This window comes from Acomys minous, assembly GCF_964271855.1.
Source record: "Acomys minous genome assembly, chromosome: 3".
Classification (NCBI taxonomy): Eukaryota; Metazoa; Chordata; class Mammalia; order Rodentia; family Muridae; genus Acomys; species Acomys minous.
Genome location: NC_140485.1, coordinates 29,416,249 through 29,443,053, shown reverse-complemented (window position 1 = coordinate 29,443,053; position 26,805 = coordinate 29,416,249). Strand labels below are relative to the sequence as shown.

General features: G+C 41.3%; 1 protein-coding gene across 4 annotated transcripts in view; it reads right to left on the bottom strand.

Moving 5' to 3' along the window:
- Positions 1-26,805, bottom strand: part of INO80 (INO80 complex ATPase subunit) — a 97,262-nt gene that overhangs the window by 31,722 nt on the left and 38,735 nt on the right. For 3 of the 4 annotated variants that reach the window (XM_084776380.1, XM_084776378.1, XM_084776379.1), the window contains exons 16-26: positions 25,527-25,669; positions 24,476-24,560; positions 23,543-23,660; positions 22,099-22,184; positions 20,639-20,806; positions 20,322-20,455; positions 18,906-19,000; positions 18,536-18,629; positions 16,652-16,823; positions 9,322-9,462; positions 5,102-5,327 (exon numbers count right to left, since the gene is read on the bottom strand). In XM_084776380.1, the coding sequence (XP_084632506.1) occupies positions 5,102-5,327; positions 9,322-9,462; positions 16,652-16,823; positions 18,536-18,629; positions 18,906-19,000; positions 20,322-20,455; positions 20,639-20,806; positions 22,099-22,184; positions 23,543-23,660; positions 24,476-24,560; positions 25,527-25,669 (1,462 nt within the window). The remainder of the gene's footprint in view (positions 1-5,101; positions 5,328-9,321; positions 9,463-16,651; positions 16,824-18,535; positions 18,630-18,905; positions 19,001-20,321; positions 20,456-20,638; positions 20,807-22,098; positions 22,185-23,542; positions 23,661-24,475; positions 24,561-25,526; positions 25,670-26,805) is intronic. The other variant, XM_084776381.1, reaches the window with a different exon arrangement.

The window sequence follows — 26,805 nt, the reverse complement described above, 5'->3', positions numbered from 1 at the left end:
GCTGTATGCAGCTAAAATGACTATAATCAGGATGCTTGTCTTCATGAGAGAGCGTGCTCTGGTGGTGGAATGGAGGGCCCTGTTAAACCTGACTGCAGGAGTGCCCGCAAAAGCACACCCTGAACGAGGTGAAGACTGCCTCTCAGCTCACGACGCCTAGTAGATGTTTGGTTCAAAGTACTGCTGAAGAGATACCAAGTATACCAAGTTATCTGCCAGTAATAATGTCTTAAGTAACCTTGAGACTCTACTGCTTTGTTTATTTATCTCTAGAAATAGGTTTCTTCTAATTCTGTGATGGTGGTGGTTTCAGTGAGACTCAGATGAGTGCTTGGTCCCTAGTCAGCAGCACTGTTTGGGAAAGATTAGCAGGAGTGGCCTTGTTAGAGGAGGTGTCCAAAGGCCAAATCAGGCTTAGTCTCTTCCTGTCTCTGCTTCCAACTTACAGGAAAGATGTAAGCTCTCCACTATTGCTCCAGCACTATGTCTGCCTGCTCAGCTGATCATGGACTCACTTTCTAAAACTGTGAGCAGCCAATTAAATGCTTCTCTCATCATGGTGTCTCTTCATAGCAACAGCGCAGTAGCTAGGACAGTGGCTATGTCCTAAAAGCATGGAAATAGACAGAGACAAGGGCAGCTGTCTGGAGAGAATGTAAACACCGAGAAATGCAAATAGACGTGTCCAGCTTCATAACCTTCAGTACCTGCCTATCAATTCCAGGGCTGTGTGCCTAGTATGTGCTCTTGCAATGAGCCTAACTTCCAGCTTTTCAGAAAGAACAGACTTTGAGTTTCTGTGAAATGGAACTGCTTTTGCTCACTAGTGCTGTCTCCTTCCTCTGTCTTATGAAACACATTTCACCCTGAGACCTTTTAAGAATACTTAACTCCTAAGTCTTCATCTTACCCATTCAGTACCATTCACTCACATCACATTCCAGGAAGGCGAGTTTCCTGTTTGCAGACCGCTCATAAACATGCCCTGAACAATTGCTGCGTTAAGGGAGGAAGAAAGGAGGCTTGAGGGTTGCATAAGAATATATATGGAAGTGGCTGGGGAACACAAGGAGAAGAAGAGAAACAATAAAGAGAATTTTACACTGGCTACTGTCCCTAAAAAGCAAAAGAAAAAACTCAGTCAGACTGTCCATCCTTAGTTTCCCGGGTGAAAACCATGCTTGTTCTTCAGAACTGCAAAGGCCAACTTTTGACAGTAGTCCAAGAGTTCTCAACTGTCATTCTTGCCACTATTTGCCAAGTACACAATTATTGTCTACACTGAACAGAACGGATGTGCTGACAGCACCATAACAAATCACCAGCTGCTCTGTTTTTGCTACAAAGTTACGGGTCCTGGATGTTTACTCCTCTGCACTGCAGCCGCCTTTTCCCACCTTCGGAATGCTGCCAGGACACATCACCCTCCCCTCCCACCGCTGTGGTCCACACCTTTGTTCAGCCTCTTTGTTTGCTCCTGTTTAGATTACTGAAATGCTCTTCTCCTTGCTGTCTCCTTACCAGCACAATCAAATGACTGCAGCAGGACAGGAGTGAGTGCTAAGCTTTCTCCCTGGCACCAGACAAGGAGGCCAGTGGAAATTCCAAGTCTGATCAGACAGCAATGATTTCTGAACAACTCAAGACATTCCCTTCTCCTCAGAATTCCTTCTCTTCTGGGTTGTCAGGAGTCTCTTGATTTTGATAGCTTTTACTATTTCCCTCAGAGCTAGTCATATTTTTCTTTCCCCCTTTTTGAAGCCAGACATTTTCCAGCTACTGAATGGGCGTGGGCAAGCTAAGCTCTTCTTATTTTTATAGCCTGCTTATATCCTCTCTCCATTCAGACACTCCTTCAGAACAAACAGAGCACACATACATCTATATGGTGTCTAGAGTCTGAGAGGCATCAACTGACTTTGTAATAAATGATTTATTTATTTTTATGTGTATGTGTGCTGGCTAGTTTTATGTCAATTTGAGAGCAGAGAGCCTTAGTTGAGACTATGCCTTCGTAAGATCCAGCTGTAGGGCTGGGCGGTGGTGGTGCACGTCTTTAATCCAGCACTCGGGAGGCAGAGGCAGGTGGATCCCTGTGAGTTTGAGGCCAGCCTGGTCTACAAAGAGAGTCCAGGACAGCCAAGGCTACACAGAGAAACCCTATCTCAAAAAACCAAAACCAAAACCAAAACAACAACAACAACAACAAAAACTAAACCCAAAAATAAAAGATCCAGCTGTAGAGAATTTTCTTAATTAATGATTAATGGGGGAGGGGTCAGCCTATTGTGGGCAGTGCCACCCCTGGGCTGGTGGTCATGGACGAGCAAAGCCATGCTGAGCAAGCCAGTAAGCAGCATTCCGTTACGGCCTCTGCATCAGCTCCTGCCCCTAGGTGCCTCCCCTGCCGAGGTCCTGCTTCTGACTTCCACAGATGACCAGCAACATAGAAGCATAAACCAAATTGCTTTGATAATGGTGTTTCATCACAGCAGTAAGACAGTATGAATACTGCCTACATGTATGTATATATACCATGTATGTACCTGGTACCATGGAGGTCAGAGGAGAGCATCAGAAATCTTGGAACTGATTATTTGAACTGGAAAGTAAACCTGGGTCCTCTGTAGGAGCAGCAAATTCTCTTCACTTGGGAACCACCTCTCCAGCCCCGTATTAACTGACTTTTGACACTTCCCTGTTTCCCGAGGGTTCTTCAGTTTGGTAATTACAATGAACTGACTGATGCTAGCATGAGAGAGGTGCCAGGTCAAGCACACACATGCATGCACTCAAAGGTGAACTCAAACACACAGACGCAGCAAGCATTGTCACTGTATAGTTGAGGGAGGTGAACTAGACTTGGGTTGCTTTTGCTTTTGCTTGGGTGCTTGGGGTCAAACATATGGCTCATATTTGCACGATAAGTGCTATATCAGTGAGCTACATCCTTAGACCAACCTGGACCTTTCTGGACTGTTTGGAAAGAAATGGCCCCAAAGAAGCAGACTTGAGCTAAGAGGTTAAAATATATTAACAACCAAAATTATCTGAGTTCTCCAGTAAGTGTGCTTACAGAACAAATCAGTGTCCATCATTTTTCCTCAGTGAGAAATGTAGAAAAACAGGTTTCTTTTACTGTCCACACTGCTATCTTTGGGGCCTGGTATAGTTACTCAATTTTTTAAAGAGCTACCAAGGTGCACTGTACAAAAGCACTGTCTGTGACTAAGCAGGGCAAAGAGCCAGGAGAAGCCTAATTCCCAAGAAATGTATCTGCCCAGTTAACCCAGTCCCAGCCCTTTCTTTTTTTCTTTTCCTTCCTTCCTTTCTTTTTTTAGTTTTTGGCTTTTTCAAGACAGCATTTCTCTGTGTAGCCTTGGCTGTCCTGGACTCACTTCATAGACCAGGCTGTCCTGGAACTCACAGAGATCCACCTGCCTCTGCCTCCCTGAGTGATGGAATCACAGGTGAGCACTACCTTTTGTTATAATAGGACCTGATCGGATATTGAAACAGCCAGATCATTTCATAATCTTGCCTGCAATCCTATGGTATTTACATTTAACTACAGATTCTTACTGTCTATAGCTTAGGACCCTGTTCAGTGACAAAAGGATTTAATATTGCTCTTTTCCAAGGAAAGAAGCCCTCTGAAAGGCCTGCAGAAACAATCAAAGTATGAAATTTTGTTTAGTCTTTCAAAGAATGCAGAAGACTGAACCTTTCTCAGGGAAACAAAAAATGTAAAAGTATAGAAGAAATAAAATCCAGGTTCAAATGATGCCCTCCCTGCCCCCACCCCGCCCCAGCAGTCCACAGAGCACAATGGGGTCAGTGAGGAGCTTGTTGGTTCTCACAGTAAACAGCCAGTGAGGCTGGTGCTTTTTATCGATGCGAAAAGAACTCAGACACTTCCTGCTATTTAAACAAGGTCCATTTTTCTTTCAAAGAACAGGAAAAGCCACAAGAGATTCCCACAGCAGCAGCAATAAGCCTTTCTACTCCTGTACTGGGAACTAAAGAGCCAGAACGAAGGAAAAAGCGACACAGGCCATCTTGCGTCTTTGGTACCTGTCCTTCCTTCCCACCTGCTTGTCTGAGTGTCCGGTCTGTCCTGCTCTATGCTTAGGCTTTGCCCTTAACTTTCAAACACTTTTACCTACTGCTTTTGTGTATTCTACAAATCACTTCTGAGGTCATATGCAATGCAGCTTTCATATATCCAGACACCTTAGAGTTAAAGCATTCCAAAGGCCACCAGCAGGATGACAAAGCCTTCAGACAAGGAACAAAGACAAACAGGCCCTCCACATTGGAACCCAGCTGTCACTCACAGCAGATGTTCCCTTCTGAAAGCACAGTCCTAGTATGCTTCCATTAAATTCACTAGCAATACAATGAAGACACCTGAGTGTCTGGACCCCAAACTTACACTGCAGTAGCTCTAAGCTGCATGGTGCCAGCAGGTGTAAATTGTATCAGTCTGTGAGCTCTGGGTTCAGCTTCCTTAAGTGCAGTCGCACTAAAGCAAAGATGAAAACGAGTTTCCTTTCAACCCTGGACCTTGACCCTAGGGGGTCTGGGAATCTGCTAGTGTTCTGGCACAAAACACCCTGTTTTTCCTCTTGCTATCATTTAGATCTCTAAACCGTGTGCAGGACACTGTTTATGCTACTTAAACTAGGCTCTCTGGGAGTGACGACACTCTCATTCATTCCACTGGCAATGGCACAAGACAACTGCACTCATTCGACCTGAAGCCTTTCCTAAACTTTGTGGGGTGTTTTTTTTTGGGGGGTGGTGTCTCTGCTGGGGTTGAAACCTGGGCCTTGTGCATGCTAGATAAGCACTCTACCTATGAGCACCCCAACCTCCTTCCTTACTACTCTCTTATCAAAGAAAAGTACTCAAGAACAAATCTAAAAACATATCTTTTACATCTTTCCACTCAAGACACAAATTACTTATTATAAATTATAGTTGGGAGGAAAGACAGAAACCCCACAAATTCTGCATAGCAAACTATCAAACGAGCTTTCTCCCCCATTCTTCTCTTGCCAAAAGCTGGGACCATGTTCCAAGGGAGCAGAAAACTCACCTGGAATTCTGATGAACGACCAGCCGTTCTGGGGCCTGATACTCCACAGCCCTCCAGCTGGCTCTGGGAAGAACTGGGACCTGCGGTTCAGCCAATCCGTAGCCAGCTCAGGAGCCCCATTCAACAAACACTGCTTGGCAGCGAGACTCCCTCCTTCCTTCAGAACTCCTCTCTCATACTCTGCACTTCTGTCATTACAGTAGGAATCCAACGGCACTGCGGTGACCTGCAGGCAAAATTCAGACAATAATATGGTTCTTTTGCATTTTTCACACACATCAAGCCTTTGAGATAAATCAACATTTTTTTTTCCTTCTGAAACAGGATCTCATATAGCACAGGCTGGCCTCCAAATTCTCAAAGAAGACAAGGACGACCTTCAACAACGGATCCTACTCCTTCCATCTGTCCAGTGTGGGGCAATAGGCAAAATTCAGGCTTGTGAATGGTGACTTTTATCCCTATACCCAGAACTCCGAAGTCAGATCAGACAATCTCAGGCTGCTGCCCTTTAATTTCCTCTTCTAACAAAGTACGATAATACAAAGAACTGACTCTGAGAGCTTCTCTGGGTAAAATGGTAATCTCTCATAAAGTAAACCCTCAACCAAAAGATTAAAACACACACACACACACACACACACACACACAAACAAAAAACAAAAGTCTGACAATAGTTAGCACCCACACTCATTACTAGATGCTGTTCTTGACGAAGTACTACTGGCCACGCACACTGGTGATGGAGGCCAGAAAGGGAGCTGGTGATAAATAGGCATCATTCAAGGACTACAGTGTTTGTCCGGCACACCTGAAGCTATCATTAATGCTTTCGGGGCAAAATTCCTTTCCTTATCAATTTTTCTCATGGACAAACCTAATGGAGAAGAAGAGAAACCTTCTTTCAAGCCATGCTACAGAAAGAATCTGGGACACAGAGGATAGAGAGAAGCAATCACCAGCAAGCAACAGAATTTATTTCCTGGCTAGGGCAGAGACCTACTTACGTCATCGTATACTACCAACTAGTAAAATTAAATGCGGCCCTAATGGAGAAAGGCTCTTTGCCAATTTAGAAACACAGGTTTTATCCTCCTTCAGCTGTGAAGTCTGTGAAGTCATCTGGTAAGAAGCCCGTTGAACATAACCTCTTGTTAAAAAGTAAAGGCGGTGGTCATCAACCAAGTCCAAGATGATGAAAAACCTAAAAGCTCATTCAATATAAGCAGAAAGCTACTCAAACAAAGCTTACCAGTAAACAAAGAGATGGGGAGTGGGTGTAAAGAACAAGAACCAAGGTGCGGGCGCTCTCAGAACACAGAGCATTTGCTGCACCAAGTTTGGCGGTTCTGTCATTTCGTAGGAGACAAGGAGTTAGGCAATCTGTTTTGCTCCATGTTCATGCGAGTCAACTTTTAGAGCAGTGATCCTCAAATTTGGAAGAGAGCAGATCGCAGATGTGACTCTAGAGGAAGGGGAACCAATGACAAACACCCGCAGCCTATGAAGCCAAGCCTAGACAACACCGCCAGCTGACGGTGCGGTTGCAGCTGCTTCTAAGAGCCACAGAGTACCAGGAGCACATCAACAATCCCATCTGTCAACAGCAGAGAATAAACAGCACTAGCTGGCAGGTGGAGAAGTGAGTTTGTTAGGGAGCAGTGCCATCTATGGTTCAGCTGCAAAAGTACCTAAGGCCAAGCAAAGGGCCAGCCCCAAAACTTGCTCAGGGTTAAACACATTTACGCAGACAAGTACTAGGCGCTCTTACTACTTTTGTTTCCTCCAGAATATTTTTGTTGTCATCTTCCTTCTCACTCACTTGTATTTTTAAATGAATACTTACAAAGATGAAAACACAAAGCAGGTTTATAAAAACCGCACCTCTCTGAAATGGCTTATCTATTTGGCAATCCTGCAGACTCTGGGCGGAGCAGACATCTATCGGTTAGGACATGAGTCGCATCGCCTCCAATAGCTAGCAGCTATACTTGCAGAGCAGTGGTTAACACAGGGTTTTGGCCTTAGGGGAAGGCTCTCTATACATGTCCAAGCAGCATGCTCTCTTGAATGAGTTAAACACTAAATTGTCCCTCCTGACTGTATCACCCTGCCCAAGTCAGGATGTGCGCATGTTAGGAAGTGCTCTTCCACTGAGCTACATGCCTAGACTCTATTGGTTTGTGGACCGATCTCTCATGTAGTCCATCAGGCCAGAAACTCATAATCCTCCTGCCTGAGCTTCTTGAGTTCTAGGATGACAGGCTTTGAGGTGCCATACTTGATAGTGGAAATTAATACTGGTTTATTTCACACTTAATGACAACTCCTGTACCTTCTCCTAATTTTATGATATAAAACAGAACCCAGACTGGAATTAAGACTTTAGGCCATAATGTCAAGATGGAAAGTCAGAAATGTAAAGATGCTCAGAATGAAGGACAATGGAAGGATAGAATGTTCTCCATCTAAGGACTCAGCGTGACACTTTTTTGTTGGGGGGGGGGGCGGGTTCAATACAGGGTTTCTTTGTGTAACAAGAACCCTGATTATGCAGGGCTCGATCTGTAGACCAGGCTGGCCTTGAACTCACAGTGATCCTCTGCTTCTGGGATTAAAGGCGTGCGTCACCACACCTGGTTGAGACACAATTCTTAGTGACTTGTTTATTTTTTTTAAGTTTTGATAGCTTTGGTGATGAGCCCTGGTTCAAGATATATGTGGGTTATAGAATATCAAGGTCTGAGTATGTGAGTAGTACACTTCGGAGATTCAAAAGAGCAAAAAAGTCCATTTCTACTTAGAATAAGTCCTACTTCCAGGTTAACTCCATCCTAGCAGCTTGTGCTCGTTTTACAAACCCCAAGGGGGTAGACAGAGTGGCAATGAGGCATGACACAACATTCTTCCCTCCACACAAATAGAAATGCATAATGTGCTTAGTCCAGGCATGTCCAACCTGCAATTGCAGGCCAGATGCATTCATGGATCGCCACAAATAAAAAAAACCCAACTCTTTTGTACATGATAGCATATCACAGTGTCAAAAGGCTTTGTCCCTTGCAACTCCCACATCCTAAGCCCATGCCTTGCTTCATTAATCTCCTAAGTTACTGTAGTTTGAGGAGCTGCTTCATCAAGCACTTAGGGCGTCCTTCCTGACATGTACGCGCCTGGTCCAGCTTTGGGAGCATGACTGATCCAAACATTTCTGGGCTTTGGTAAGATGAATGCCCAGGATCTTCCTTACTCTACTAACCTTGTAGAACTATTCCTCTGCTATTGATAAATAACCCCTTCCACAGTGACAGCCCAAAACAAGTACCAGGGAAATGACTTCTAGCAGTGGTAGGTTAGCCAGGACTCCAAGAAAAGCAATTTCTCTCTCCTTAACAAATGTTTAAAATCAGTAGAATGAAAGGCATCTTAGGAAATGTCCCTGTTTGGCTCCAGCACTGATAATGAAAGATAAAGCCTAGTTATGTGTGTATAATATATTCAGACAGGGTTAGAATCCTATGTCCTCAAACTTAAGCTGTAATTATCCCAGACTCTACTGAGATGGTAAGGCCAGATGGAATCAACTGATTGAGCCACAATCCTATGACAACCTTTTAAAAGGCCTCAAAGCAGGTGACAATGGCTTCCTTTCCCTTGACCCTGCTGCTGGGAACTGATCTACCTTGTCCATTAAAGTTTACAGCCTCTGACTTAATCAGAAATAGCCACCACACACCATGTAATAATTCTCAAATCCCCACACATTTCAGGGTGAGGAAGTACTGGCATATGAAGGACAGGATCATGGATGGGTATTTTCCTGTTTTTATGTAGTCTTTTGACATAAGGTCTTACTATGTAATCAGTCTTGCCTTGAACTCACAAGCCTGCAATGACCGGCATCACAAGTAAATAACAACCATGCCTAGCATCTTGCTCCCCTCCCCCACCCCCAAGACAGGGTTTTTCTGTGTAGCCTTGGCTGTCCTGGACTGGCTTTGTGGACCAGGTTGGCCTCGAACTCACAGCGATCCACCTGCCTCTGCCTCCGGAGTGCTGGGATTAAAGGTGTGCACCACCACTGCCCGGCTGCACCTTGCTTTTTAAAACTAAGATTGATATGTTTTTCAAAATCCAAACAGCTTAGAAAATATCCCTTGAATAATAGTTCATTTTTTACAGTCTTATCTGTCTCATTTCTTCCCTCTTGTGGCACTTACTCGTGGACTGGCCACACACAAAAAAGATGGCAGCTCAGTGAGGAGGCAGCAACGAAGTGAGGAGGTAGCTGATCTTCGTTGATGGATGACCTGGTCTGAATAGCCACTCACTGCTTTACAGTGGCTGCTGAAAACAAGAGACTTAAAAAAAAAAAAAAGAGAGAAGCAAATTAGTGTAAGGACAATTATTATTAATGAAGCAAAAGAGAAAATGTGCCACATACTAAATATTCAACTTAAAAAACTTTTTTCTTGGCCAATACTATTCTAAATAACCACTAATCAGAACCAAACATACAATATAGTTGAGACCCATGTTAATTTCAAAATGTGGTTTTTATTAGTATACAGAATCAAGTATGATTTCTTTTTTCTTTTTCGGTTTTTTGAGACAGGGTTTCTCTGTGTAGCCTTGGCTATCCTGGACTCACTTTGTAGACCAGGCTGGCCTCGAACTCACAGCGATCTGCCTGCCTCTGCCTCCCGAGTACTGGGATTAAAGGCATGCGCCACCACGCCCGGCCCTCAAGTACCATTTCTAATTCTACTTCCAGAAGAGGTTTTTCAGACAAAATACTGTGTGTACTAGGTGGATTGCTGATTTGTTATAACCATAAATGCAAACGCAAACCATGATGATTAAGACTATTTTCTTCTGAATTTTCCCTTAAGGCAATATGGAATCAGGTGCTAACTTTTATGTTGTTCTGGCAAAGGTGGTTCTTTTTGAGACAGTGTCATATTAAGTAGCCTTTGATGACCCAGAATTCTTTATGTGGACCAAGCTAACCTTCAATTCACAGAGATCCACCTGCCTCTACTTTCTGAGTGCTGGGATTACAGGTGTGTGCCATCCCATCCTGCCAACAGTGACTCTCTGAGACAGAGCTGCACTATGCAACCATACTTGGCCTAGATATAACATACAAGGTAGATCAGGTTGGCCTCAAAACTTGTGGCCATCTTCCTGTCACTATCTCCCAAATGCTAAAGAATACAGACATATACCACCATGCTGTTTTTCTTACTCATACAGAGACAGGAACAGAAATGCTCACAAACAGGAAACAACCTCTCTTTAGTCTCCTTCAGGTGATTTTAAAAAAATGTAACGGAAGCCAAGCAGTGGTGGCACATGACTTTAATCCCAGCATTCAGGAGGCAGAGGAAGGTGGATCTCTGAGTTCAAGACCAGCCTGGTCTACAGAGTAAGTTCCAGGACAGCCAAGGCTACACAGAAATAGTCTTGAAAAACAAAACAATGGGGCTGGTGAGATGGCTCAGTGATTAAAAGCATTGTCAACTCTTCCAGGTCCTGAGTTCAATTCCCAGCAACCACGTGGTAGTTCATGACCATCTGTTTTTTTAAAAAAGGGATTTAGCTGGGCATGGTGGTGTATGCCTTTAATCCCAGAAGTTGGGAGGCAGAGGCAGGAGGATCGCTGTGAGCTCGAGGCCAGCCTGGTCTACAAAGCAAGTCCAGGACAGCCAAGGTGAACACAGAGAGAAACCCTGTCTCAAAAAACAAAACAAGAACAAAAACAAAAGAGACTTGATGCCCTCTTCTGGAATGCAGGTTTACATACAGAGCATTCATACATACATAAATAAATTAAAATTAAAAATAAGAAAAGAAAAACAAAACAAAAAGTTAACAACAGGCCAGGCGGTGGTGGTGCAAGCTTTTAACCTCAACAATCAGGAGGCAGAAACAGGCAAATCTCTGAGAGTTCCAGGCTAGACTGATCTACAGAGAAAATTCCAGGATAGCCAAGACTACATAGAGAAACCCTGTCCTGAAAAACTGAAAAAGGAAGAGAAAAGAAAAAGAAAAAAGTTAACTGAGGCTGGAGAAATAGCTCAGAGGTTAAGAACACTTGTTGGTCTACCAGGCAACCTGGGTTAGGTTTCCAGCACACGCACTGAGGCTCACAGCATCTGTAACTCCAATTCCAGGGGATCCAATACCCTCTCTTCTGGTCTCACTCTTAATGCTCAGGCATACATGCAGGCAAAATATCCATACACACAGAAAATTAATCTGAAAAAAAAGCTTTCTAAAAAAATAATAAAAATTAAAAATACTAATTATTGGGTTGGGGATATTGCGTAGTTGGTATAATGCTTACCTAGCATGCACAAGGTCTTAAATTCAAACTGTAGCACAAATAAAAACTGGGTAAGAAGGATGAAGACTAGTCATCAAGGTCACTCTTGGTTACCTAGTTAGTTAGGCTAACCTGAGCTACATGAAACCATATTTCAAATAATGTGAACTTTTTTTTTCTTTTGGAGACAGGGTTTCTCTGTGTAGCCTGGCTGCCCTCGACTTGCTTTGTAGACCAGACTGGCTTGAACTACCAGCATGCCCGGCTAATATGAACTCTTTATTCAGAGTTAGAGCACTTGCCTATCACAAACAAGGTCCAAAACTATTTCCTAACAAGCTTTCCAGGCCAGCTAAGCCTTAGGTTCCTAGTAATGTGGGGTGCTCTGAGACTACAGGCCCCACATACACTTCATTCAGAGTTATGAGGGTAGACCCACTTATCATTGCTTCTTCATTCTTGATTATGTCATTTGCTTGTTTTACAATTTTTTTTGGCATAGGCTGGTAATCTAAATAACCATCTGGATGAAGATAAGACACAAGACAATTTGTGCTTGCCCCCCCCCCCCCCCCCCCGGAGGTAAGGTTTCTCTGCGTAGCCTTTGCTATACTGGACTCACTTTGTACACCAGGCTGGCTTTGAACTTAACAATGACCTGCCTGCCTCTGCCTCTGTCTGCTGGGATTAAAAGCATGAGCCACCTTACCGGACGAATTGGTGCATTTATTTAAGGTCATTAAAAAAAAAAAAAAAAAAAAAAAAGACCAAGCTCACAAGAGTAACAAACATGTCAGGACTTCTTTGCTCAGTAACACATACAGTCTCATTTACTCATGTAGGTCTATTTTACACAGACGAACGCTCCTAAAGACACTGAGTTGCCGGGATCATTGTAAGAAGTTGTCTCAAGCTGTCCAGTAGGACATACACATCATTATCTGCTTCCACGAACCACTCAGCATGTTCTAAATATAGTCATGGAAGGACCTGGCTATTTTTAAGCAGAGGCCTGCAGTGGTTGGCCTGTGTGCACGACCGTCTCACTGCTGTTCTAGGGTGGCCTCAGTCTGTGGTCCTCTTAATTGAGCCTCCCAAGAGCTGAGACCGCCACACCCACCTGAGCCTTTCAGTGGTTTCCAGTCACTTTATTACAATAATAGGTTCACAGAGGTTTGACAAGCCTAGGCCCATGCAACTCTGGTCTGTTTTGACTTTTCTATAGATGCCAAGGGCTTTGTAACACCCACCAAAGACTTGTCTTTTAATACCACTGTGTTCTTTTGCCGGCTAGTCACTGCACTAGAGTTCATTTGTCTCTTTATACTTTTACTTCTCATCAGCTGAGTGATAAATATGAAGATTATCCAACTGTCACCCTGCGATTAGAGGAGACCAGACAGAGGCCGATCAAATTCCGCTCATCTCAAGAGTAGTTCAGGGCTGGTAGCTGGGACACCCATCCTTGGTTAGGTAGCTGAAGTAACTCAACAGCTAACCTAATGACATTTGGGTGTTGGCTGGCTTCTTACCAATACTACACACTATCTGCATCCCTAAACCATCCTCACTTTCAGCATTCTCCTATAGTGAAATTCAGCAGAAAATTATTACAATTATAGACTATAAAGACACAGGGAATAAACATTTTCTCTGTCTTCCTTCCAACAATGTAGTTATTATTTTAAAAGGGGATATAAGGAGCTGGAGAGATAGCTCAGTGGTTAAGAGCTCTAGTTATTCTGCTCTTCCAGAGGACCTGGGTCCAATTTGGAGGCTCATAACTGTCTGTAACTCCAATCCCAGGGTGATGCCCTTTTCTGGGTTCCATCAGTACTGCATGAATGTGGTATTCAGATGTGCATACAGGAAAAGAAATACACATATAAAATATAATTTAAAACTTATGAGGGCAGGAGAGATAGCTCAGACACCATCTGTTCTTCCAAAGGTCCTGAGTTTAATTCCCAGCAACCACATGGTAGCTCACAACCATCTGTAATGAGATCTGGTACCCTCTTCTGGCTGGCAGGCACATAGACTATGTATAAATAATAAACAATTTTTTGTAATTATAAATGAAATAATGTCAAAACATATTGTGGGGAATCAATAAAATATTGGGCTGGGCGTGGTGGCACATAACTTTAATCCCAGCCCTTGGGAGGCAGAGGCAGGTGGATCTCTGAGTTTGAGGCCAGCCTGGTCTACAGAGTGAGTTCCAGGAAAAGCCAGGGCCACAGAGAGAAAACCTTAAAAAGGAAAACAAACAAACAAATAAACCCACCCAAAAAACAAAAACAAAATAAATAAAAACAAATTTAAGTCCCATTCTGGATAAAGTCTGTCTAATAGTAGTTCTATTTCTGAGTGGGCATTCCCAAATAAGAACATTTTCACTTCTCTCTCTCTCTTTCAATCTCTCTGTCTTTGTCTGTCTGTCTGTACACATATATATACATGTATGATATATGTATATATTAGGTATTTTATTGGCAGTCACTAAGTCAAGATAATTTATATCTTTCTAATTCTAGATTTTAAAAAACTCACTTGTTAAAAATATTCACTATAAGCAGTGTTGTGGTGCATGTCTTTAATCTTAGCATTCGGGAGGCAGAAGCAGGTGGATATCTTTGAGTTTGAGGCTACCTTTGTCTACAAAGCAAGTCCAAGACAGCCACAGCTCCACAGAGAAACCCTGTCTCAAGAAACCAAAAAGCTGTCGGGCATAGTGGCACATGCCTTTAATCCTAGGACTCTAGGACTCGGGAGGCAGAGGCAGGTGGATCACTGTGAGTTCGAGGGTAGCCTGGTCTACAAAGCGAAACCAGGACAGCCAAGGCTACACAGAGAAACCCTGCCTCGAGAAAAAAAAGAAAGAAAAAAAAAAAAGATACTCTTTAGCACATCTGCCCCTGGATGTTCCTTACTCAGGAACAAGATAATCAAAACAAAGTAAACTTATAAGGGTAAACAATATTTAGTAGGCTAGAGAAGTTGGCAGCTGATCAAACTAAAAGCCAAAAAACCACCAAAAAAAAGAATAACAACAAAAACCACACACACACACACAAAACAAAATAAATAAAAATATTCAGTATGTGACCTTTGCTTTACAAAGGTCCTAACAGTTTCTAAATACTTTACTCAAACTATACTCAATGCAAAGGTAGCTCTGAAGCAAGGCAGGGCCACCAGAGGAACCGCTGCAACATTATTTCTTTAGTCTATGTTGGCCATAATTTTATTTAAAGAAAAAAGTAAACAATGTCACCAATGGGATGGTGGTTACTGGTTTGAACGGGACACACTATTTGCTCTTCTGTTGTTCTGTGTTCCTGTTCTTCAATGTCATTCAGCTTACAAGCATTGAGTAGGTAAGAGCTACAGAGACCACTCAACAGGTAAAGGCACTTGCTGGGAAATCTAATGACCTGAGTACTATCTCCAGAAGCAACATGGTGGAAGGAAAGAAAGGATTCCTACAAGTTGTACTTTGACATCCACACATGCACAACAGCACATGCTGCCTACATATATGTGTATGTACGAACACACACACACAATGTAAAAGGCATTTAAAAAGAAAACTTTCACCGGAGTTAGTGGGGCATGCTTTTAATCCCAGCATTTGGGAAGCAGGGGAGGTGGATCCCCGAGTTCAAGGCCAGCCTGGTCTACAAAGTGAGCTTCAGGACAGCCAAGGCTATGTACACACACAAAACAAAAAACAAACAAAATAACCCATCACAAACAAACATTTAATGTATACTATAGTTAAATACATGATTACCATGACATCTGTTCCCAAAGATCGTGTTGAATAACAATCAATAATGATACTTGGTTTTTGACGATCATCATTTCTGGCAACATCTTTATTTGGATATAGTTTTAAGAAGGTTCTACTTCAAAACAGTATTTTCTACAGTTCTATTTTTGATCATTAAGTAAAGTTTTTTGTTTTTGTTTTTAAATTCCTATTTGCACTCTTTGGTAGACATTACCACCTACAAAAAAGTCATTCTTGGGAAGAACTCTTAGGACATATACTAATAGAGCTTACACTGACAGTTGAACAAACCTTTCTCTTCACTTTTTTCCCTATAGCCATGAATAAATATGGACAGTATGATGGGTTTTTTTTTTGTTTTTTTTGGTGTGTGTGTGTGTGTGTGTGTGTGTGTGTGTGTGTGTGTGTAGACCAGAAGCTGACAATCAACTGTTTCTCTGTCTTGGTTTTTTGCAGTTAAATATCATTTAATTTTGTGTGTGAGTATTAAGACAGCTTGTTGGACTTAGCTCTTTCCCTCTGTCATATGGGTCCAGGAGATTACACTTAAATTCTTGGGACTGAACTCAGGTTCTCAGGCTTAGCAAGCACCGTTTCCACTGAGCACACCTGTCAGCCCCACATTACAAACAATGTCTCCCACTAAATCTGGATCTGCCTCACACATACATCTACTAGGAGGAAGAGGAATAAAAAGGAGAAGATGGAGGAAGAGGACCAGAAGGAAATAAAGGCCAACTATATATAAAGGTATAGTGAATATTTTCTTCTATAAGTCTGTATGTGCAAATTTTGCTATTCATGTTCGTATTTATCAGACACTGATATAACTTATTTTCTTTGTGGAGACACCATAACATAGGCCTCATTCACTATGTAGCAGAGGATGAACTTGAACTGGCTTCACCTGCAAAGCACTGGGATTACTGAATGTGCCATCATGAACAGCTGGCACAGTCTTGTCAGAAGTCATAACGTAATTTTAAAACCCTCAGATATAACATGCTACATATACTTCTATGAATTTTATGCCTGAGCCTCAAAAAAATAATTCCTAAATTAAAACAAAAGTGGACAAATGGAATGCCACTAAAACAGTTGCAGGCCTGTTTTTATTTTTTAATCTGAGCTTCTAATCCTCTTGCCTCAGTCTCCCACGTTCCACATTCATGAAGGCAAAACTCTCATACACATAAGACAGAAATAAAAAGTTTTGAAAAGGCAAGCCAAGCAGTTCTTCATCACAATAGTTTTATCGAGAGCATTTACACAGGAAAATACACACATAGTGTGTTCTAACTCAATACACAGTAAAGCTCTCAGAATATGGGCTCCTGAGGGTATTGTTTAACATTCTTTTCACTAATTCAAAGAAGAGAGAAGCAAGGGCACTTAGTGGACAGTCTGTGCACAGATAACGGCTTACCTTTAACAAAGGGCAGCTGCAAAGGTTGGGGAAGGAAAGTGGAAAATCAACTCCAAGAAGAAAATCCTTATTTCTCATATATCTGTGGTGGCTCTCCCCATCTGGCTCTCCCCAAGAGCGCAGCTGATGGAGCCTGTAGGAGGCTTTCAGAGACAGGAAAAGAGCTAACCACCTGGAACAGACCACAGTGTGATGTATGAGCATACTCAGTGCTCTTAGGAATGTAGGTAGTTCATGACAAGGACCTATCTTATCATACATCCTCTGTAAATCTTAGCAAACTATTCTTTCTTACACTCAGATAAGGCCATTTGACATTTTTGTTCTATGTATGCCTTGACATAATTTTTTTTTTTTTTTTTTTTTTTTTTTTTTTTGGTTTTCAAGACAGGGTCTCTCTGTGTTAGCCTTGGCTGTCCTGGACTCGCTTTGTAGACCAGGCTAGCCTCGAACTCACAGCGATCCGCCTGCCTCTGCCTCCCGAGTGCTGGGATTAAAGACGTATACCACCACACCCGGCCAACATGATTTGTTTTTAAAGTAAAATACTCTTTAAGTGACAACAAAAAACAAATAAGAAAAATATTCAGAAATATTTATCTCTACTTGAAAAACTCTTAGTATAAAAACCATCTTAAGGGCTGTAGAGATGGCTCAGCGGTTAAGAGCACTCCCTGCTCTTCCAAAGGACGCGGGTTCAATTCCCAGCACCCACATGGCAGCTTACAATTGTCTGTAACTCCAAGATCTGACACCCTCACACCAACACACATGAGTTAAGATTAAATAAAAATATTTAAAAAAAAAAAACATCTTAACAGGGCGGTGGTGGCACACGCCTTTAACCCCAGCACTCAGGAGGCAGAGGCAGGTAGATCTCTGTGAGTTCCAGGCCAGCCTGGTCTACAAAGTGAGTCCAGGACAGCCAAGGCTACAGAGAAACCCTGTCTTGAAAAACCAAAACCAAAACCATCTTATCAGCTGGTGGTGATAATGCACACCTGTAATCCCCGCACGTAGAGGCAGAGGGAGGTGGATCCTGTGAGTTCAAGGCCAGCCAAAGTGAGTCTAAGACAGCCAAGGCTACACAGAGAAACCCTGTCTCAAAAAACAAAAACAAACAACTCCCCACTACCATAATAGAGGCTGGAGAAATGGCTCAGCAGTTAAAAAGCACTGGCTGCCAATCCAGAGGACCAGGGTTCAATTTCTAGCACCTTCATGAAAGCTCACACCTGTGCAACTGTAGTTTCAGGACTTCTCACATCCTCACACAGACTTACGTGCAGGTAAATTACCAATGAACATTTTTTTAAAAGTATAAATAAATATTAAAACAATAAAAACAGTGAAAATCATTTTGCAAAGAATAAAAATAGAGTTAAATTTCCCAAAATGTTTGAGGCAATAGCAAGCATATCTATACACATACACAGACAGAAGGGCTGGAGAGATGGCTCAGAGGTGAAGAGCACTATCTGCTATTCCAGAGGTCCTGAGTTCAATTCCCAGCAACCACATAGTGGCTCATAACCATCTGTAATGTGATTTAATGCCCTCTTCTGTTGTGCATGTGTAAATAAATAAATAAATAAATAAATAAATCTTTTAAAAAATTATAATAATTTTTTTATTAGGGGGTGAGACAAGATTTCATGCTGGTTGCTTCTAACGCCAAATCCCTCTGCCTCAGCTTCCCAAGTGCTAGGATTATAGGCATGTTCCACCATCATTCCTAACTCATAAAAAATTACTAATGGGGGTTGGGGGGGGGGTGGGGAAGGCTCAAATGGTGTAATAGTAAATATTTAATTTAACAGCATTCCATTTTGTCCCAGTCTAGTCCTAACTGTTCTTCTATCAAACAGTAAGCAAGCTTCTTACCTGGCCAAAAGTCCCTGAAGCATGATGTTTGCCATTTCTGCTGGCGATACATCAATAAACCGAAGGAAAGAAAAACAGCTTCCTTCATTAATACCTGGAAAATCAAAGAACAATGCTGAGCCACAGGATCTTGTTTCCCACACGCTAGGATTACAGCAGGGCTACTATACACACTCAGCATTTATCTGGGTTGTGGGGACCTACACTCTAGGTCTCACATTAGTGCGGCAAATACTAATGTTCCATTGTCTAAGCCACCTCTATAGCCACTAATCTTATCAATACATTAGAAAATAAAAGCCAAAACCACTACTAGTTCAAACTCAGTCATAGGCAAAACACAGAACATCCTGGTAAACTGCCAACATACCTTCCTGCCAAAGATGGGAACACCCACCTTTTCTGTGGAAGAGAGACTGCTGGATATAATCTGGTGCAAATGGAGAAAGAAGAACCTTCAACCACCTGTAGAGCAAGAAACTGAAGTAACTAAAGGGAAATAGAAACAGTGGAGAGCTAACTAAACTGGAGGCTCTAAATTAAGAAAAATTTTTTTATCTCTACTATCTTTAAAAAAAAAAAAAGATTTATCCATTTATTATTATGTATTCAGTGCTCTGCCTGCATGTACTTCTGCACACCAGAAGAGGGCACCAGATCCCATCCAAGATGGTTGTGAGCCACCCTGTGGTTGCTGGGAATTGAACTCAGGACCTCTGAAGAGTAGTCAGTGCTCATAACCTGAGCCATCTCTCCAGCCCGAGAAAAATCTTCTAAGACTATTTCTACACATAGAAAATTTGTCATATTACCATGCAAATCTTGACACAAATGTCAGAAAATACAGAATTGTTGCAGTAGTGTCAATCTGCTTCCTCCACAGACTCTCTAGTCTATCCTAAACAAAAAGCACAACTCTGGTCTGTTTCTCTTGTTCAAATCTGTTTAAGGAACTTTAATTATAGCTTCATAGGTCATGTTGCTATTTTATTTTTTAAGCTTTTATTTATTATTATGTATACAGTGTTCTGTCCACAGGCCAGAAGAGGGCATCAGATCACATTACAGATGGTTGTGAGCCACTAAGTGGTTGCTGGGAATTGAACTCAGGACCTCTGGAAGAGCAGGCAGTGCTCTTAACCACTGAGCCATCTCTCCAGCCCCAATGTTGCTATTTTTTATTACAAAGCTTTGAACTTTCGAAATCCACAGCTCTCAAAACCTGGCATACAGGTACTCGTTTAAGAGCACAATAGAAAGTCTGGAATTCAGGAACTATCCTAACCTAGAGATATAAAATAAGTCAAACACCAATTTTCTGAATGAAATGGTCTCTAACATATTAGCTTAATGACTACTTTTAACTTTACCAAATTTATTACTGCAGACTCTATTAAGAAATAAAATTTAATTAAAAAGAAATTGATTCAGCTCTACAGTAAGTCTGTCACTTTAAGGTAACTTCTGTACAAAGGCACACATTCTTGATTCAGATAGGTAACAGAAATGGCTACAGTGTTTAAAGCCCATCTAAAGGAAGTGGTAATAGTGCTTCAACTCACCCCATAAGAGACCTCAATAATTGTGAGCCATTGTTCAAATATCTCTTTACTGGAAACTCATATTCATCACTAAATTTATTGTACTAGGGATACAACTCTGTAGTACTAATCATTCACTTAATAAACATGAGACCTTGGGTTCAATCCCAGGTACTACTAAATAATGTGCTCACTGAGCCTAATATAAAAACATTCAGCATCAACAGATATTAATATTTGCTCACCTATCTCGTGAATGGTTGAAGACCCTGATCTGTCCATGACGATAAATAAACTTTGAAATTTCATATGGCTTTAAGGAAATATGAAATGGAGACCAAGTTTCTTGCCGTTCAAATAACTCTGGGTGGTTACACACCTAAGATGAAGAGAAATAGTAGGACAACATTGTCATTTGCAGACATTATTGCTGAATGTTAAACTTCATGAATATTTACCTTCCTGTCTGCATCTCTAGTGGTCTAGTTGGCATCAAGCCTAGAATCCTCTCCATGGAGTAGGTTAATAAAAACAACATCAAAGCAAATGACCTAAGCCTTACCTTCCTGAACTGCATTACTAGATTCATGAGGCTGCTGGTGGTGTTCTGTGCTTGTTGGGTAGAGCCCATTGAAGATTGTAGCAAGTCCTCAATGGAAATTTTATTCTTTAGTGCCTGATATAAGAGCTTTTGTCGGCTGGTCAACTGGCAGTACATTAGAATCTCAATCTAAAGATTAAAAAATTTTAAACTTTTTTAAAACTAAGGACAAAAACTTTCACAGATTTATATAAATCAGTTTAAACTTAAAATTATACAAACCAGACTATGGTGACTGAAAAAACAATACTTACCTGAATTAATTATTTCTATAAGCCTGTAATGTGGGCAATTATCTAGAAAACCATGTTTCCTTGACCCACTTCTCTTGTCACAAACATTAGATGCCCTCCCTGAATAATTTTTCCCACTTTTCTTTTCTTTTTTCTTGCCACAGCACCTGGCTACTTTTTTCGTTTTGTTTGTTTCCTCTGAGATAGGGTTTCTCTGTGTAGCCCTGGCTGTCTTGGAAGTCATGTCAGGCTGGCCTCAAGACTCACAGAAATCTTCCAGTCTCTGCTTCCTGAGTGCTGGGACTAAATAAAGGCATTTATAACCACATTTGACCTGTCTTTTGCAGTTCTAAAAGCACCAATAACCATCCTTCATAGGAATTTACAAAAATATATTTTTAAATATCACTACATCCATATTTTCCAATACTAACTGTGATAGGACTACTCAGTCTACAACAAGCACTAAGTAGTATAGGAAGGAAAAAGAGGGTCTTTTCTACAATTTACTAAATTGGTTAACAGTATTACTATTTGTTCAACAGGCCAAAGATAATATCTGATTTAAAAAAAAAAAAAAGAAAAGAAAAAAGACCAAATCTTCGCAGCATGGTAGATTTATGATTTAATCCCAGTACCTGAGAGTTTTGCAAAACCAAGAGAATCAGCGGCGTCCTCTGAGGCCAGCCTCAGCCTAGTCTACAGTGAGACCTTGTCTCAAGGGGAAATAAACCAGAATACATGGAAAGTTGGAGATGGCCATGAGTTGATCAGCTGATGCCATACCATGGGCACAAGTGGAGTTGTTAGTTGTCACACTGTTATATTTTTGTAATGTTTCTCCCTAATAAAAGTAAGGCTAGGCATGATGGCCCAACTCTAATCTGGACAGGTGGATAGACTATTCAGTGTTCGAGGTTTCCCTATACTACATGAGTTCCATCCAAGGCAGCCTAGCTTCCAGTGTAAGACCATGTATAAAAACAAAACAAAACCAACCAAAGGGGGATTGTTAACAAAAGGAAAAGAATGTTTTGTGCCTTGCTTAGGTCCCCTATGACCATTCAAGTTCAAAGATCTTCTCAAACTACTCATCTGTCAAATAAATATGTATCAAAGAAATATCTTGCCAATAAGCCTAAGTTGCTACATACTAAGGTTCAAACTCATTAAAAGTTTAATTCTTACCTTGTCAGACAATTCATTTTCTACATCTTTTTTTATTCTTCTCAGCATAAATGGTTTCAAGATCATGTGTAAGCGAGAGAGTTGATCTGAAACAGAAGTGGACAAATAATGCACTATATACTGATTTAAGAAAATCAAAATAAACATGTTCCTCTCTCCTACACCCTCTAAATGTCAGCAGGCTCAATGATTCTCTGAAAAAAATGGAAATTGTTCCAAAGTAGAAAAACAAGCATCTTATATAGGATCTCTTTATATTACATTTCAAAGTCTATTTGGGAAACTCTATCAATAGTAAGGTTTCCACAAAGATCTAATGAAAGCTAGCATGGACTCACAGTGTGTGCTAGGTAGTTTTTATCAATTTGACACAAAGTAGTGACACCTGGGAAGAGAACATATCAACTAAAGAATTCTTTTCCCATTAGACTGGACTGTAGGGGCATTTTCTTTTTCTTTTCGTCTTCTTTTTTTTTTTTTTAAAGACAGGGTCCCGCCGGGCGGTGGTGACGCGCGCCCTTAATCCCAGTACTCGGGACGCAGAGGCAGGAGGATCCCCGTGAGTTCGAGGCCAGTCTTGTCTCAATCCATCTCCCAAGCCCTACTTAACTTTTCTTACAATTAGTAGATGTCAAGGTACATAGAAAACAGTGTCTTCAAGTCAAAATGTAGCATTTTATTAAGTTTTATATACCTTGCTTAGATTACCAAGAGTAGTGTAGCAATCTGTCCTTTTTAACTCTGAATATTTAACAACTTTATAACAGCATATAATTACTTTATAACCATATATTAACCACTTTATAGCTGGGCATAGCAGCCCAGGCCTTTAACCCCAACACACAGGAGGCAGAGGCAGGCGGATCTTCCTGAGTTTAAGGCCAGCCTGGCCTACAAAGCAAGTCCAGGACAGCCAGGACTACACAGAGAAACTCTGTCTCGAAAAACAAACTAAATAACAACAAACAAACACAAAAACAAAAACAAAACAAAACAAAAAAAACTACTTTATAACAGTTTTGCCCTCAACTCTTTTGTTTGTTTGTTTTTTATTTCAAGACAGGGTTTGTTTCTCTGAAACCTTGGCTGTCCTGGATTCTCTTTGTAGACCAACCTGGCCTTCCACTTGCCTCTGCTTCATCAAGGGATGAAAGTTCTACCCTCAACCCTTGCAGGTATACCGAAAGAGAAAGTCTTCACACAGAAGAAAATATACACAGCTGCCCATCCTAACAGACTGAAAAAAAAAAAAGTTCAGAGCCAAATGTGGTGGCTCAGACCGGTAATCCTCAGACCGGTAATCCTAGCACTTGAGAAACTGCAATGGGTAATGTCTGAGGCCAGACTACATAGCTAAGTTCACGACAATGGGTGGCAGTGTGAGACCTGAGTTACAGAGTGTTAAAACTCCACACAAAAGGAGAAACGTCATCGTAGTACTTACTCTCATCAATAGCAGACTTGTTTTCAGCATGACTTTCAATGTCTTTGGAAAACCATTCATTAAATTCTTCATGCGAGTCAAATAATGTTGGCATAATGAAATGTAGCAGAGCCCAGAGCTTGGAACAAATGGAAAATATGAAACAGATATGGTGCCATAAAATGATACTGTGTGAGTATATATTAAGGAATAACGAATGTGTGCATGAGACAGAAAGAACGAATGACTCCAAACCCATGCTGTTCAACGAACTCTAATACAATTAGGTGTTGTAATAAAAAGTAATTTTTCAAAAGTTTAAAAGTACAAAACACTGCTCAGATTTTGTAGTAGTTTTAAAGATGACAGTCAAACAGCTCATTCAACAACTGAACACAGTTTTGGGGTAGTATAAACTAGCTGCTTATAACACTAGCGCAAGGGCCAGACAATTACAGCCTATGAAGCTATCTGGTTGGCTATATATTTTCATGAGTAAAGTGTTATGGAACATAGCCACAGCCATTCATTTATACCCTAGTTATGACTGCTTCCACAATGCATACTCAAAAACAAGCAGTTATAACATGAATGCACTGTCTAAAAAATGTAAAATACTATTTCCTCCTTCACAGAAAGTTTTCTGACCCTTATTACAATAAATTCTAAAGAAAGAATTGAGCTCCTCGGTGTTAGAGAATAGTCTTTTCTAATTGTATAGTACAAGCATATCAGTATTAGATGGGCAACATTTCCTAATGTGCTCAATATTTATTAAGGAAACATAAAGGAACACTATAATAATTACTAAGAAAATAAGAATGATGACGACAAGACATTTAGAAAGCTGCACTCAACTTCTTCCTCTATGGTTTGTGCAGAATGGTACAGGTCCAGCATGGGTGCAGGTATCTTATGATGATATAAACCATGGAGACCTTGACTAGTACCTACCTCTGCCATGGTATTCTGAATGGGAGTTCCAGTTAACAAAAGCCGATTCCGACACTGGAATTGTAAGAGAATCTTCCAACGAACACTGTTTAAGAAAACAAGTTACCAATTGCAAGTTGGCACTAAGTTTTTCTGTAAGTACCCTAAGATCGAACATTTCTAAAAATGCTTTCCAAGTAACATTTAAGAATCATATACTGAAGCCGGGCGTGGTGGCGCACGCCTTTAATCCCAGCACTCGGGAGGCAGAGGCAGGCAGATTGCTGTGAGTTCGAGGCCAGCCTGGTCTACAAAGCGAGTCCAGGACAGCCAAGGCTACACAGAGAAACCTTGTATCGGAGAAGAAACACATTAAGCCATCTACTTAGAAAACAATTATCTGAAACACAGAGTATGAAAAGTATTAATCTATGCCTTTCCAGGCCACATCTGGAAGAAGGGTTGGATGTAAAATGAAGGCTTTCCTCCTCTTATCCCTCACAGAATACATGAATTAATGTCCTCCGTAGGATGTGACACTCCATTTGCCCATGACATGATCCTCTAAGAAAATCTTGCAGATTCACCAAGAGAGACAGCAAATCCAATGCTGAACAGCACCAAGTACAATTATATAGCCAAGCACTAGTCTATTTCAGGTTAGGAGTCACGTCACATGGGTAACTTATAATAAAAGGGCTCTCTGAGGCTAATAACCACTCAAGGACTAGGGGGAAGTGACCAAATAGAGAAAATCTCTAATCCCCATGGAGTAATATTCTTCTTGCTCACAATTCTTATATAAAATAATCCCTCAAAGGCCAAATAAATCCCTTCTCCTATAGACTTTTCCTTAACAACAAAAGTCATAACTATTACCTGAGATTAATAGTGAGAACATTTTATATATTCTAAGCATGATATTTAAGAAAATATAATAAAGAAATTTCACATTCTGGTCAAGCAGACAGCTGAGGCAGACCATGCTGTGTTACATTCTGACACTCGTGGCCGTGGCTAACTCTGTGTTACACTCCCACTCATCATGGCCGCTCTCCATTACGCACGTTACCTGGAACTGCTCTTCAGTGCCTGAGCTTCATCCAGCACCATGTACTGCCATTTGACCCGCTGGAAATACTTGACATCCTGCACCACCAGCTGGTAGCTAGTGATAACCACGTGGAAGGGGGCGTCCTGAGTGTACAAGGTCTTCTACATGCACAAGAAGGGAAATATGGAAAAGATGTGTCAAAAATTTCAAGATACTTTTTTTGGGTGTATGTGTGTGTGCAAATGTGAGTAAGCATATACATGTGGTGGTCAAAGGACAACTTTTCAGAGTTTTTCCACTGCTGCTTCCAGGGACTGTATGCACATTATCAAGCTTTCTCAGCACTGACTGAGCCATCTCTCCAGTCAACTGAAAGAAGTCTGGCCTGCTGGTGCACACCTTTAATCTCAGCACTGGGGAGGCAGACACAGAAGGATCTCGGGGTTTGAGGTCAGCCCGGCTGGAGAGCTGGTTCAGGGGTTAAGAGCTCTGTCTGCCCTTCCAGAGATCCTGAGTTTCAATTCCCAGCAACAGCATGGTGGCTCACAACCATCTATATTGGAATCTGATGTCCTCTTCTGGCATGAGGTATATATGAAGACAGAACATTAATATACATAAAATAAACCATTTTTAATTAATTAAATAATTAATTTTCTGGTTTTTCGAGACAGGGTTTCTCTGTGTGGCCTTGGCTGGCCTAGACTAGCTTTGTAGACCAGGCTGGCCTCAAACTCACATTGATCAACCTGCCTCTGCTTCCTGAGTGCTGGGACAAATGGCATGCACCACCACGCCCAGCATAAATATTTTTTAAAAAGGTAATGAAATATAAATATTCTTTGAAAGAAAGATGAAGAACAGATGTTCCTCCATCTATATGATTGAAAGATGTGCAGTGAGGTGAACTGCAAATGTCCAATGTTTTAAAAGCATTTCCTTTTATAACCAAACAAACAACTAATCTCCCGTTCAAGAAAGAAAAAAGACTGAGGATACAACAGCTGAACCCCTTGGATCTTGCATGGTGACTCACAGCCACCTGAAGTCCACGTGCAGAGAATCTGACACCCTCTCTTTTGGTCTCTTCAGGACCCTGCACACATGTGCTGCACATATACTTATGCAAACTCACACCATACACACTAATTTTTTAAAAAGTAAAAAGTAAACCTTAAAGAAAAAAGTCTCTTTTTATACTAGATAGTCCAGAAGCTTGCCTATACAGGAAAAACACTGTATCAAAAGAAAAACAGATTTGCCCAAATCCAAAAATGTACTATAGATTTTATAAGCA